Here is a 15,463-nt window from a genome sequence, read left to right on the forward strand (position 1 = left end):
CTAAGGAACAGGTGATTGTTATTATGTCCTGATATGTAAAACCATAGAATTCAAAGAGGGTGTACTTTCTTTTTCACACCACTGTATATACCGTATTTCCTCGATTCCAAGACGCACCTTTTTTCACGTCTGAAATTGGGATGCGTCTTAGAATCGATGTTTAAAAAAACCAAAGGGGCGCTGCTGGAGCAGCCGCAGCGGGGAGGTTTCCAGCGCCCAGCAGCAGCTCGGTAGTCATACCCTGCTCCAATTATGGCTCCGACCACGCCCCCCCCGCCCCCGCGACTCTCGGCACTCTGGCGGGCATCTGTTAATAGGACCGGAACTGCAGGAGGTGCAGAGGAAGCGCAACAAGATCGCAGAAGACAACTTAAGTATCAAATAAATTAATGAATGACGAAATGACGTTGCCGACAACCCTAGCGCAGCTCCCATAGTGCTGAGCAGGAACCTTATTGTAGTGCTGAGCATAAAGTTGTACTGTATAGTGTGGTTTAGTGAGTAATTGTATGGATAAATGTATGCTATTTTCTGCTGGTAAAAACCCTTTTTCTGCACATTTAATATAGTGTTTTTTCCCATTTTTAAAAAAAAATTAAATGAAGGGTGCGTCTTAGAATCGACCACAGTGAGTGAGTGAGTGAGTGTGTGTGTGTGTGTGTGTGTGTGTGTGTGTGTGTTATACATAAAAAAAAAAATCCCCAAATATGTTTAATGTCTGGGTTTGGCTTCATACACAGTCATTTATAATTTGTTTATTTAATTTTGCTAATCCCCTTTGGGATTACACTACCCTTACCGCCTCATAAATTAGATAACTGAGAATCTACTGGTATTAGCCACAGTTATAGCGCCTGTTAGGATTTTTGTAGTTCCTATATCCCTATTCTGCTTAATTAGAAACGGAATATAACGATGGGACTGTAAGCAGCAAAACATTGCTTATGTGGAGTCTTGTATACCTCTTGCAACCTAGCAAATTGCATCACTTTTTTTTCTTTATCTTCCCACATTTGGGATATATTTTTCAGTCCCAATGGCTTCCATGTTATATTCCCCTGCTGGAAAGGATGGATTTCCTAAACGGGATGAAACCAGAAACTTTGCAGTCTACTTTCTGTAGTTGGTTCATTTATCTCCAGGCCAATATGGGCTGGTAAATGAGCTGATCCATTTTAAGCTCTTCGGTAACTATTGTATCCTTTGCATGTGGCAAGTACTGTATGCTACAAATATGGGGTTAGTCAGAAATTCCTTTAATTTAATATTAGAGAAAGTGTGTTTCCCCCAAAAAACAGTCAAATATGTCTTGACAAGAACGCTATAGTATACCAATTTATATTATGAAAACTCAACCCATCTGTTTCCCTACTCGCATATAATTTGTGTAAACCGACCCTATGTCTCTCTGACAACCAAATAAAATCAGTGAATTATTTATTAAGTCTGCTAATACCTTTCTTATGTGAAGTATTGGCAAAGTGTGCATGGGATAAAGTAGCTAAGGAGATCATCTTGATCAAGCCAACTGTACCATTCAAGCATAAGGGAAAGTCTTTCCATTGTACGTCATCGCTTATTTTCTTTATTATTGGGTCATAGTTTAATTCATATAAAATTAATTGGTAAAGTGACTCCCAAATATTTTTTTTAAGGTACCCACATCTCAAAATGGGAAAACAGTCATGAGCTTCTTTTTTTGAGCTACATAATTTCAGATTTTTATACAGTATGTTTTCTTCATAGCCTGCAAATGACCCAAGATATTTTAACATCATAATGTTTTTTTCTTGTATACCGCACTCTACATAGATAATCGCCTTCACATTAACTACTAGATTACCTACAAATTATAACATATCATCTGCATATAGAAATTCCTCGCCGAAGTTAATTCCCAAGTACAATTTTCTTTAAAGCAATTGCCAAGGGCTCTAATGGAATGTGAAAAAGAAGCGGAGACAGCAGACAACCATGTCTTGTCTCACGGCCCAATTCAAACTCTTCTGACTTTATCCCGTTCATCATCTTTGAGGCAAATCGGTGAAATGTAAATATTTCTGATTACTGAAATAAAATTATCTTTCAAACCAAATGTAACTTGAGTTGTCATAAGGTGATCCCAATTTACCATATAAAATGCTTCATCTGCCTCTATCCTGTACCTAATATGAAGGCCCATTGTAAATCTAAGTTATCCGGTGCTACAGTATCCTTCCCCCTTGGTTATACCGGAAAATTGCTTCTATGACCTTTCTAATATTTGGCCCCAAATATCTACCTTTTATGAAACCCATATTTTTTTTATTTTATTTAGAAAAAATGCTAGGTAGGATTAACTTCAGTCTATCTGCCATTCATTTTGCCACTAGCCTGTGTTGAACAAGGATATTGCTCTATAGAAACTTGGCAATTCTTTATCTCTTCCAGGTTAAGGAAGAACTATAATCATTGCTACGAAGGACATGTTTGTTTTTAATCAGATCATTATACTGTATAACTGTGTCAATATGTTTGGTGCCTGATGTACGATAAATTAAAAATATTCTGCTGAAAAACGGTCCGGTCCTCGATCTTTCATTTCTTTATCGTTTTTTATACACATGTTACCTTTTCTATTTTAAATGCACATTCTACATTTTTTTTCTCTTATTTTTGGTAACAGAACATCTGACCAAATGTATTTTTTAATTATGACTATTTATGCAAATCTTGTTTGTATAAAGATTTCTGGAAAAAAATCCTACGATTTTATTCGCGTGATTATATCGAATTCCTGATTCATGTTTGATAATTTCTCCATGGATAAAAATATGGAGCACAGCTCAAAACAGCTGTGTTCTAAATTCCGGACGAACATTCCAGCACCTTATTGTGTCTCCTCATTCAAAGTAATACTGGCATTGTTACAAACATTACATTTTTGGATCTCACACTGTGGTGTTTTCCAGTTCCAAGTACTGTTCTTACTTTATATAGTTTTGGCACCAGAGCCTACATGATTAACTATGACCTGATATCTTTATGCACTTGCAATGTGAAAATAGTTTGGTAATTCACTTTCGTATTAATAATATAAAAACGTAAACCACAATTGAAAATGTTGCATTCCAACATAAAGAAGAACCTAAAAGTGTCATTTTCTCTTCCATCCAGCCATAAAAAGTTGCAATTCGGTCGAAGTTACAGATGTAGTACAGCCCACTTCTCATGAGTGGCCGATTCAAAACTAGGGGCACCTTTCCCGTTCGTGCGTTGTGTATTTCCTGCTGCAGAGCACTACATGTTCCAACAACATTGGCAACATCTGTATCAAATTGTGTGAAACCATATCTAAAACAACTGAGGATGGTGTCATTGATTTTTTTTATTACATCATGTAGACATTTTGTACTAACCATGTCGACTCCATTGCAATGGAGAGGGTGAAATGATTCATACATATAGTATTTTAGGATGCAGTTTAATCTATAATCAATAATGCTCAACATATTTCAGTGTAGTATAGCTTTGCATCCCATTCTCTTGAGTTTTACATGTGGAGAGACGATCTTTATGATCTAGACCAGGAGTGGCCAACTCCAGTCCTCAAGGCCACCACCAGGTTTTAAGGATATCCGTGCTTCAGCACAGGTGGCTCAGTTGGTGGCACAGTCAATGAATGAGCCACCTGTGCTGAAGCAGAGATATCCTTAAAACAGGAACTGTTGGTGGCCCTTGAGGACTGGAGTCGGACACCCCTGATCTAGACCTTGTTTGTGTGTGCTCATAAAAGGACCTTGGAGGTTATCAGAAGAAAGAGGCCACGTATCTTCACTGTTAATAATTCCCTTACAAACACATACAGCATTTAATATAAAAATGAAATGTTTTCCTATGTTTTATTTACACTCAACACAGCGTTGTCGTCCTTTCAAACAAATGTTTTTCCTAAATGCCCTAAAGTTTGATAGTTTTACAGAAAATTGACTGCATATGTGCAGTAAATCTATAAAAGGTGTAGAAAATCCCAGTTTGGTTTCAGTGTATACAAAAAAAAAAATCTTTTAACAACGTTTACATTCTTCATGCCCTTTAAGTCGAGATATAATATTCACATTTTTAGGAACGGATACAATATATGGTTTCACCAACATATTATGGAAGCAGAAAGGTTCAGTTCCCAACCATGAGCTGGTAACTGGAGTCACGAGTCCTGCTACCACCTACCCTCTAATACAGGGGAGGGCAACTCCAGTCCTCAAGGGCCACCAACAGATCAGGATTGCCGGATACCCCTGCTACAGCACAGGTGGCTCTGTCGCAGACTGAACCAACTGTGCCGAAGCAGGGATAGCCTGTAAACCTGACCTGTTGGTGGCCCTTGAGGACTGGAGTTGCACACCTCTACTCATGCCACAAAAAGGTATCTTATATTTTAAAGCCGCAGACAGACTACTGTTTATCTTACTACACATCCCCAAGTAACAATGATACTACAGAACTAGTAAGGAAATTCCTACTAATGAATAGATGCTGAACTGAAGTTAAAGCAAAAGAAAAAGGTCTGTTTGTACCTGCGAGATCTTCTTTAGAAGAGGCAAGGCGAGGGGAGCTGTTTCCTGGCTCGATTCTGAGTGATAATCTGGAAGACAGGGCGTTCGCGGTTAATCGTGGCAGCACACACAAATGAAGTGGGGGAAAAATACAAGGTGATTGTTATTTATCTATTAATGAGGAAATCGGGCGAGGCCTGAATTAAAAGCCATTTACTGAGATTAGCGACGTGCACATACATTATTTATTTATCCAGAAATACATACTTTTTCGGGAACGTGAATGTAAATTTTCATTGAATAAAGTGTGAAAAGTAAGTAGCTTTTACAAAAGTGCATCAGCACCAAATATAGCTTGAGTTACTGTACTTTACATAAACTGTAAGATTAAAACGTACGAGTATTGTACTTCAGGGGGGAGGGGGGATCCCTCTTACCGGACAAAAGACATTCTGTAAACAGCCTTACAATGTAACTAGTTTCCTTCAACAAAGGTAACCATGCTTATAGCAAACCTTTTTGCTTGTTTTGAAGTTTAGAAAGATTTCACTTTCAAAAGAGATTCTGAATTATTCCACTAGCCCACCTTGTCAGAAAGCCAACAAGGATTAGGGGAGGAGGAGAAAAGGGAGCATTGTCTGTTCAAACTCTTATTGATACCACGCCAGAGGAGGGTAGATAAAGGAAATCAACTCTGCCCACATTTCAGCTCACCGTGTTTCAAACTAACTTCAAGAAAAGACTTAAACATACTGTACATAAGGGGTTCTGAGGTTTGTGAAAAGGCCTCAATTATCCATATTTTTTGCATGTTACTACCATTGATTGGTTCTAGTCCTATAAGGGAATGCAAAGAACAGTTCCTGCGTTCCTACTAATTGGGCTAAAATATACTAGTGACATGTTTACATTTTGAACCTAAGTCTGTGTGACAAAGAAGTCATTTGGTTGCATCTTTTGATCAAAGCATGACTCAAGCCTGCCAACCTCAGCAAGGTAACCTCCGTTTAGCAGCTACCTAAACTGAATATATGCAATTTCTTATTGTCCTATGGACTAAACTTTTTAAAGTATGTGAAAGTGCCCGAAGGGGTTAAATAAATGAAGAGTATGCTTATTTTAGATTTGGTGCAATTAAAAGCTGGCCAAAGCCTGTAACAAAGTTCCCTTATTATAAAGGTGAGCTGTGGGTGCACAAATACCCTAGTGTGAAATGTTAAAACTTGCACATATCTCTTCTGTCACCTATGGACACTCGCCTACGGCCCTCTTCAGTGGAGGGTGACTTGTTGACTTACAATGAGGTGTGTAATACCTTTATGCTAATTGGAGAATAAAGGAAGGAGCGCAGGTAATATGTACAGTATTTGTTTTCTATAAGGGAATGCACCTATTTTTCTTTTTCTATAGGTTGGGAACCAAGTGTCCAGGAGCCCAATGCCCCAATTTTTAGGGTCCGAGAACCCCCCGACTCCCAAGACACTTACCGGTGAAGTTACCCGTTTGAAATCTCCTTACAAGAAAAACAAAATCTTTTGGCCAATAGGAAGCCAGAACATCAATGGTTGTAGCGTCCTATTGGACAGCCATTTAAAAACCAGGAAGTAACAACGTCAACTTCACCATTAAGTGTCTCTGGAACCTTTGGGTCATCGTGCTTCAGCTCTGGAGGATGCCATGGTGCCAAGCCAGAATAAATGAGGGTTAGTTACTGAGGGTGGCTGAATTAGTACAATTGCAAGTTGGCTACATGATGAATGTATATGCTAAATGCAATAACATGATGCTAAGGAACTTCATACCACACTATTTTTCAGTAAAAACCTGGAATTATAACAGTGAACAATGTACTCCTCTTTGCAGGAATGACCTGGACAAGGATATGTTCATAGTTCACATTAAAGCAGCATTGCCTCTTTCTTTTTATCAAATACTACAAAAACTACCGTAAGTAGCTGGCGGTATAAGGTGGGAAGTTGGAACCCAATAATAGGAAGTATAAGATGCCTGTAAAACAGACCACTGAAACCAATAAGAAAGGAAGTACCTCAGATACATGCTATAAGCATTCTATTTGTATAGGTTCCAGTGAGCCACTGTATTTGATTTATACATTCTGTAATCAAGCTAATGTTGTATTGTCCTTTCCTGTCTAAACTAAATAAAAAATATAAGTACAAAAAAAACCCAAAAAAACCAGACCACTGAAATGTTAGTGCTGAACTAATGGGTGACAGGTTCCACAATAGTGATACCTACTCTTCCACTTATCAGCGGTGGCACTGCTGCTTCACCGCTGTGCTGCCGGCAAGGTATTAGGGAGCAATGTGTTGTAAATGGCTTGCAGACAGCTGTGCAATATAGCACTTTAAAGGATGTTAAAGACAATCTCAAAATGAATATTGTGTAATGTAGTCAACGTCAGCAGTTAAACATTTCCACTGATTGATGACCGTGTTTGTTCCAAGCTGCAGTTGGGACCAGCACTTGATAATTCTGAGAGTAGACATAAAGCAGAGATAAAACAAAAAAAACCTTTGTTCCTCTACCACTGGCAAGCAGATCGGAAACATTTCCAGCTAGATAAAGACTATTAAGAAGAATGCAATGTGGTACCTGTGCTTTAGAAGTCACATAACAAATCTATCTGGATTGCAGATGGCAATTTTTTATACAAACCTAAATTCATATGTCTTTGTCCTTACTTGTTACATGCCGCTCTCTGAACATGCCCAACAGGAAGATTGTTCTGGCAAAACTCAATTTGTAACCAAGGAATATTTATTTTTCCCCAGAAGAACCACAAAGCTACGTCAATTATTTCATTGTTTTAAAGTCTACAACGCAATCATAAGCTGCATTATAAAATATTTACTATTAAGTTGCTATGGAAATGTAGGAGACATTTCGATCAGACATGTTGGGGGGTGGGGACGGGGGGGAAATGTACCTTTATATGGAACAATACTGTGAATTGATCACCTTCACAAATGTTGCAGCTGTTACATGGTGTGTTGTGAAAGGCAGAGTTGGGTAGTTGGTAACTCAACGAGTGGATCGTTTTTTGGACAAAAAAGGTAATATTTTAAAACAACCAAACTAGCTGTATCCACATATATAAATGATAGCATAAATGTGAACAGCAACCAGTGTGTGGAAATATTGAAAAGTTGTTTAAGGAAGCACACTGAACTGTGCTTGGGGAAGCCAGCCCCAGATACAGAGCATGTGTGTAGAGTTTATGGAGGGTTGCTGAATGCTCCTTTCACAGGCTTTGCACCATTTGGTGTGGAGCATATTTTATGTGGAATACATGTCTCATTGGTTGTGTTCCCACTCCACGGCCCCTATTCAATATGCTGAGAAGTATTCTTCCCTTGCTCACCAAGATATATACTCCATTCATTTACATGGGGATTAGATCTTTTCTATCAAGAGGACACCTCCTGCCAGGGGTGCATCCAACGCATTGCAAAGGGTTAAGCAGCGGCCCATGAGTGTCATACATTTTGTATTAGAATAAGAAGTCAGCATTAGGTACACTTAGAATTGGGTCATCCCCTTGCTTTCCATAGAACAGCGGTGCTCAACTCTTCGACTGAGCCACCTGTGCAGAAGCAGGGATATCCTGAAAACCTCATCTGTTGTAGGGTCTTGAGGGCTGGAGTTGAGCACCACTGCCCTAGAAGCTCTCCAAACACAGTGTTTGGTGCACATACCACAGCAGACGTACAGTATACAGCACATTTTGAACATGGCACGAATGAACTCTGAAGCACACTGTTTATACGTTACGTTAAACACAACCACATGCACTTATGTTGTTGCCATTAGCCATCTAATCAAATTATATTTTATATGTGCAAAGACAGACTGGCTCAACTTCAGTACTATGAACAAGCAATGTGGAGAACACTCTTAAGCCTCGTCCAGGGTGAAGGGAAGAGCAGAGCGAGCGAGCTGGCGCTCATAAGCAGTGACGTCACCTGCATATAAGCAGGAGACAAATCCTGTCCTGCTAGAGGAAATTTGCGAGCGGCGAGGGGCGTGTCAGTGGGGGGGCGTGTCAGTGGGACGGGGACGGGGGGCATCTATTGCAGTAATATATATATCTATGGATATAATTATGGATATATCTATGGATATAGATATATAAATATATATATATATATATATATATATAGATATATAAATATATATAGATGAATATATATATCCCCTCTCTCCCCCTCCCCCCGCTCTCTCTCCCCCTCCTGCTTTCTCCCTGCCTCCCCTCTCTCTCCCCCCTCCTCCCCTTCTCTCTACCCCTCTAGCTCCCCCCCCTCCCTCTTTCTCCCCCCTCCCTCTCTCCCATCCCCTCCCTCTCTCCCCTGCTCTCCCGCCCTTCCTGCACTCTCTCCTGCCCCGCCAGCACTCTCTCCCCCCCCGCGCTCTCTCCCTGTGCTCTCCCTCCCCCCTTGCGCTCTCCCCGCTCTCTCCCCCATCCCCCCCTCACTCCATTTGCCCCCTTCCATTCCGTTTGCCCCCCCACCCACCACCACTTCGTTTGCCCCCCCACACCACCACTCCGTTTTACCCCCCCCCCCCCGTTCACATCGCTCCGTTTTCCGTTTCGTGTGCCCCCCTCCCGTTTCGTGTGCCCCCCCCCTCCCGTTTCGTGCCCCCCCTCCCTGTCAGAGGACAGCAAAAACCATTACAATACAATGCAAGCTCCCAGTGATTGCATTGCATTGGTTTTGCTTGCTGTCCTCTGATTGGGTAAATCCGGTCATGTGAGCTGCAGTCGGAGCGGCAGAGTCAAAATTTTGAATCTCCTGAAACTCTGCTCCGACTGCAGCTCACGGGCACGCGCAGGGGGGCGATCACACAGGCCACACACATTGTCTCAATGTGGCTCATCATGGCGAGCGTGAGCGCCCGCCCCAGCTCAGCGCCACCCTGGACGAGGCCTTAATTACTAGGATAGGATTAAGCTACTTAGCTAATACACACTTAAAAGTTAATAGCTTAGTAAGCAATGTGTCAATATTGATTTATTTTGTTGTTTTTTTATGGCAGGTATTTCTAATTTATACAGACGATCTTACCCGTGGGCTCATGGATTTTTTTTAGTTGTACGAATGAAGAGGAAAAGGAGTTAAGCAACAGCTATAGTGTAGTGAACATATACTATAGGAATATAAAGATACAGTACCAATGTAAAAGGTTTTAACGTACGGTACAATGCTGGCCAGTTTGTGACAGAAGAGCCACTTATGGGCTTCTACAATGTAGGCTTTCTTCAACCTTTACCCACACATTGCTATTCCCGATTTTTCCTTCTCTCAACTATGAACAGATACGTTAAGGCAGGGGTGCACAATCTTTTTCCCCTACGCCATCATGCCGGCTCTCCCCACCTCCTCACCTTGGCTTCGGCGTTCTGATGTCACAACGCCATGGCAAAGCGGCGTCAAATCCATGGCGACGCGTTGCCAGAAGCAGTCTGAGCCAAGGTAAGTCAAGTTACAGAGGCCTTCGCCACTCTTCTGGCATTTAATTTAAATGCGTCGTGAAGCGCGCAGGGCCTCTGTAACCGCTGCGCCCCCCAGTTTCCGCACCCCTGCATTCAGGGACTTCCAACATAGGGGTGCGCAAACTTCTTTAGCTGCGCCCCCTGCCCGGCAGCCGCAGCGTTCGTGCCCCCCCACTCTCCAAGGACTCGGCGTCAAATGATGTCGCGGGTCATGTGACATCACGTGACCCCGCTGCATCATTTGACGCCACGTTGCCATGGCGAGAGAGCAGGTAAGGGAGTTACAGAGGCCTCACGCCTCCCCCGGAATTTAATTTAAATGCCGTGGGGAAGAGCGCGGGGCCTCTGTAACCGCTGCGCCCCCCCTTAGAAATTCTCGCGCCCCTCAGTTTGCGCACCCCTGCTCCAACACATGACACCTAGCTGGTTAAAAGAAATAATGTTATATTAATCAAAAGTAATGCAACAATGTGTCACAAGTTTTTGTGCACTAGCTGTACCACGTGGAAAACTTAACACGGTATGATACACACACACACAAACAAATATACATTTATAGCGAATAGCGAGCACTCGCTGTTATCTTGTATCGGCTGCCTGGGTGCTCCGATTCAGGGTTAAAGTATTGTGCAAGCGTAGGAAAGCAACGGCACTCACAGGTCGTCAAAGTGCCGAAGTGTTTATTGATGATCACTTTACAACTTTATGCAGACAAAGCATCGGTTGGTAAGTACGATACGGTTACAGCAACAGGAATTAACGTGGAGACAGATTGGTAGAATTTTCAGAATGTGGAAACTTCTACATCATGAATGAATTCTTCAAGAAGAATCCAAAGAGAAAACGGACATGGAGGGGACCCAATGGAATCAAGAATGAAATGGCCTATATCCGAGCTAACAAGAAACCCGTGATTGAAGACTGCACGCTCCTTAATTGTTTTGACATAAGGAGTAATTTAAACTGCAAATTACATCTGAATGCAAAGACGGAAAGAAAAAAAACTGATTATAAAGAAAACTAAAACAATCAACGTCAAGAATCTCAAGAACAGCAGCGTATAATCTCAACTACAGCTGAAAAATTACTTCAGCTTGCTCGCAATGTATGGGAACACATTAACTAACACTTAAGTCTAATTTATGAAGAGTACTGTAGATGAAAGGCAGGGTGGGGGGGGAAATGGAGAAATCGCTAACTAAAAACAGGATAAGAAAATATCAGATGAGACAAAGCAATTACTGAGGAGACGACAATAAATGAAGCAATCCTAAAATGCCAGCCCTAGTATTGGATATGCAGAGCTGTAGAAGACTATCCGTAAACTGAATATGTAAGAAAATGGAACTCAAGCAAGAAGGTGGACCAACAAATAAAAGAATGTGCACTTATCATACAGCGGGTTGAGGACTTTTACATTACATTGTACAAGAACACAGATGACACAGGACCTAATGCAGCAGAGGAAGAGCGAGAAGAAACCACCAATTATGTACCATGTGTCCTTCCAGAAGAACTGGCACAGGCAATAAAATCCATGAAGAATGGCGAGGCTCCCAGGAAAGATGGAATTACAACTCAAATCTTGTAAGAAGCTGGGGAAAAATTCCTTGACATCCAAAATGCTTGACATTCTGCTCGGAGAACAGGAAAATTCCAGAATAATGGAGAAATGTCAGCTACCCTCATCCACAAGAAAGGAGACAAAGGACACCAAGAACTACAAATGAATCAGTCTACTTCCAATTACTGCCAAGATTTTTACGAAGATATTAGCTAATTGGCTTCAACAGACTCTGGACTTCCCAGAGAACAAGAGGTACTTCACAGTGGATACAACACAATGGACCACATCCAAGTCGTACAAGAAGTGATTTTCCAAAGTTTAGGATTCGTAGATTAATAAAAAAAACATTTGATTCTGTCTACTCAGCGGTTTTAAATCCATTAAGAAAAAAGTGTTGAAGAATTGTACATTGATATTAAAAGAAACATTTACGAGAATCCCACATTAACGATTAGATTACATGAAGATACAAGCAAGATGAAGATCAGCAATGGAGTGTGACAGGGAGACACAATGTCACCAAAGCTTGTCACAGCAACACTTGAAGAATTGTTCAAGACATTGAATTCAGAAGAAAAGGGATCAAAATCAATGAGTCACCTACGATTTGGAGATGATATTGTTATTTTTGGCACAACTCCAGAACACCCCAGCAACAAATTAAGAGAAGTCGCCAAAGCAAATAAGAAAGTGGGCCTCCACACGAATCTCACCAAGACCAAAGTGATGTTCTAAAAAATGTTTTAACTCTGCAAAGATCAAAATAAATGGAATAGAACTAGAAGAAGTTGAAGTCTATGTCTACCTTGGCCAGCAAGTAACAATATATGGGAACCTTTTGAATGAAATCAATAGGCGAATGAAGATGGGATGGAGCGCATTTGGAAGAAAGAAGACAATCTTTCAAGACAACCGTCCACTGGGCCTCAAGTGGAAGTTTTCAACCAGTGTATGCTGCCTGTACTCACGTATGGATGTGAAACTTGGACCCTAAATGCAGAGATAATATAGGAGCTTCAGACAATGCAAAAACTTATGGAGAGGTGTATTCTGGGTATTACCCGAAGAGACAAGAAAAAGAATGAGTGGGTACAAAGCCAAACAAAAGTTTGTGACACCATCACACGGGTGAAGAAATGAAAATCGCCTTGGGCCAGACCTATCGCAAGAAGGAATGACCATCATTGGACAACAATGGTACCCAACTGGAATCAAAGGGAAATGAAAAGATCAATATGATGATGATAAGTAATATGGGAGGATGAAATCAAAACATTTGTTGGAACAATATGGAGAACAGAGGCTTGCAACTGCAGTACTTGGAAGATCATTGGGGAGGCCTTTATCTAGCAGTGGATCGACACAGGCTGAAGATGATATTCATGCATATAGGTATATGAGAGTGAGATATAGTCAGTGGCACTCCTAAACAGGGCATAACTCGCCCAGGTGCTTTGTAAATAATCAAAGCAATCTTTGGAAAGAACAGGCAGTTACTGGTATTATGCAAAACAGTGTGATGTTATGATAAGATCTTAAGTGAAACAGAAGTTTTTCTGTATACAGCATTGAACAAACTTGAGTCAAAGACTTGTAGTTTGCGTAATTGTTTTTCTATTGCAGATTTCTAGTTGCTGTATGTTAGAACACCTGAAGGGCACAATGGTGTCTTCAAAACTCATGTACAGCAACATCTATGTATACTGGAGTTGGTCCAATAAAAGGTATCACAATCACAGAATTTTATGCAATGTACAGGCATACCACGGTTTAAGGACACTCACTTTAAGTACAATCGTGAGTAAGGACATATCGGCCAAAAGGCAAACGGCAGCTCACGCATGCGCTTGTCAGCATGTCCTGTACAGCAATACCTGCTCCCTACCTGTACCAAAGCTGTGCTCAAGCGGGGAGACTGTAGAGCCTGTTACAAATGTGTTATTTACATCAGTTATGCACGTATAGGACAATTGCAGTACAGTACATGCATCGATAAGTGGGGAAAAAAGGTAGTGCTTCACTTTAAGTACATTTTCGCTTTACATACATGCTCTGGACCCATTGCGTATGTTAATGCGGGGTATGCCTGTGTACATTTACTGCAACTTGGGAACCATGGGGTAACCTATACCCACAACCACAATCAATAATAAATGTTATGACAATTTGACAATATATATAAGAAATTCTAACTGTGACAAATGACTATGTACTAAATAAGTTGGCTGTGTGAAGACTTGAGATATGGTGTGTGGCTCAGGGTATATGAAGACAGACTCATCAACACCATTTTGGTGCAGCAGACATTTGTACAGTATGTATGTATATCTGTTTATTTGTGTATAAAGGTTATGCTGCAGAGCATCGCTCCTGGCTGTGACTAATCCTTGCATAATTCCTAACTAGTCATGGAATTGAAATAATTGCATTTGTAAAAGTTTTTCCAGCAAAGTCATTTTTGCTGAGCTCCGCTTCCCTTATCTTGCAGCCACAAGCAGAGGGCCGAGTGTTTACTCCCCAAGTCAGGAGGTGAAGAGGCCCACATTGCGGTGAAATATATAGGATAAAGTATAGCTTGCGAAGCATATTTATGCATGAATAAGAATTTTTATACAAGTCATCATATTGTTTTTTATCTCTAAGCCAGCCCCCTTAAGGGGCGTATTACTCATTTTGAAATGAATAAAAATGTGATCCAAGCAATATGTGTGAGACGAATGAGATCATTTTTTAATTCTCTCTCTCATTTGTACCTTGGTGCAGATAAACTCACGTTGATACTTTGAACCCTTGACTCATTGATATTATTTCTACGCTTTCACAGCTGTAACTGTTCCCCGAATCATTGTCATCAATAAAAAAAATAAGTGGGAGAAGAAAAAAGGTATCAACAATCTGAAAATAATACCCCAATAGAGTCATTTACATGCTTGGTACGAAGATTACAGTGTATATTACAAGCTGACATTTGCCTAAGTCCTTCATACTCACAACTGTGATATTTCTGTTACTGGCATGGTCAGCCCCAGTCTACAAGACTAACAGTTGAGTCATCAGCAGCTTTGATATACAACCACCACCATGTATTAATAAAATAATTCAAAGAAGCAGATTACTTTGAGAGGGTGAACTTGCATGAAAATATTTGTGAATACACCCTGTAGTATTTGTTTCTATCCAAATCTCAAAAATCATTCTTGAGATCAAAAAGTAGAGAGAAAAAGATCTGTAATGTTGCCAAAGCTTTTCATGTGAATCAAGTAATGAATCTCTGTGCCAATCCTATCACTTAGCTGTCCCTGATGCAACACTCTCCAACTAAAAGTGTATTCGAGCATTTGCCATCTTTGAAATATCAGTGTGTAGTCAAACCAGCGAAAGCCAACATATTTGCAGAATCCTATGGTATCTTGTTCCGTAATCTGGCTTGGCCACTTCCTGGACATATTTGTAACGTTCAACACCTGAAAAAGTCCCAAGTTCATCACATTCACAAACGTGTGAAAGTTTTGCTAACGTCCATTGTTAGGAGTGCAGGCTGATAAGCATTTGAGAGCGTTATGTTAGCTCTAAGGAATGCTCGTATTGAGATGATCTTTCTAAGCGTTTTTGTCCATACTGGTCTGTACTGTCCCAAATATAACGTTCGTGTGTCCTCCATATTGGAAAATGTTGGGACTAGGCGATATAAATTGCCGCTGGCTATATATAATTCTTGTTATACCTCTACTCCATATTAGTAACATTGGAGCACGTATCTCGTAGCATAAAAATCAAGAGAAACACACCTTGAGCGCAAGACCAGAAGAAACCCAGTAGTTAACTACAAAGTCTAAACAATCTGCA

General features: G+C 40.7%; 1 protein-coding gene across 6 annotated transcripts in view; it reads right to left on the reverse strand.

Moving 5' to 3' along the window:
- The window catches only part of RALGPS1 (Ral GEF with PH domain and SH3 binding motif 1), a 423,133-nt gene that overhangs the window by 71,852 nt on the left and 335,818 nt on the right, over positions 1-15,463 (reverse strand). For all 6 annotated transcript variants that reach the window (XM_075579016.1, XM_075579015.1, XM_075579013.1 and 3 more), the window contains one exon: positions 4,557-4,624. In XM_075579016.1, the coding sequence (XP_075435131.1) occupies positions 4,557-4,624 (68 nt within the window). The remainder of the gene's footprint in view (positions 1-4,556; positions 4,625-15,463) is intronic.

This window comes from Ascaphus truei, chromosome 21 (assembly GCF_040206685.1).
Source record: "Ascaphus truei isolate aAscTru1 chromosome 21, aAscTru1.hap1, whole genome shotgun sequence".
NCBI classification, from domain to species: domain Eukaryota; kingdom Metazoa; phylum Chordata; class Amphibia; order Anura; family Ascaphidae; genus Ascaphus; species Ascaphus truei.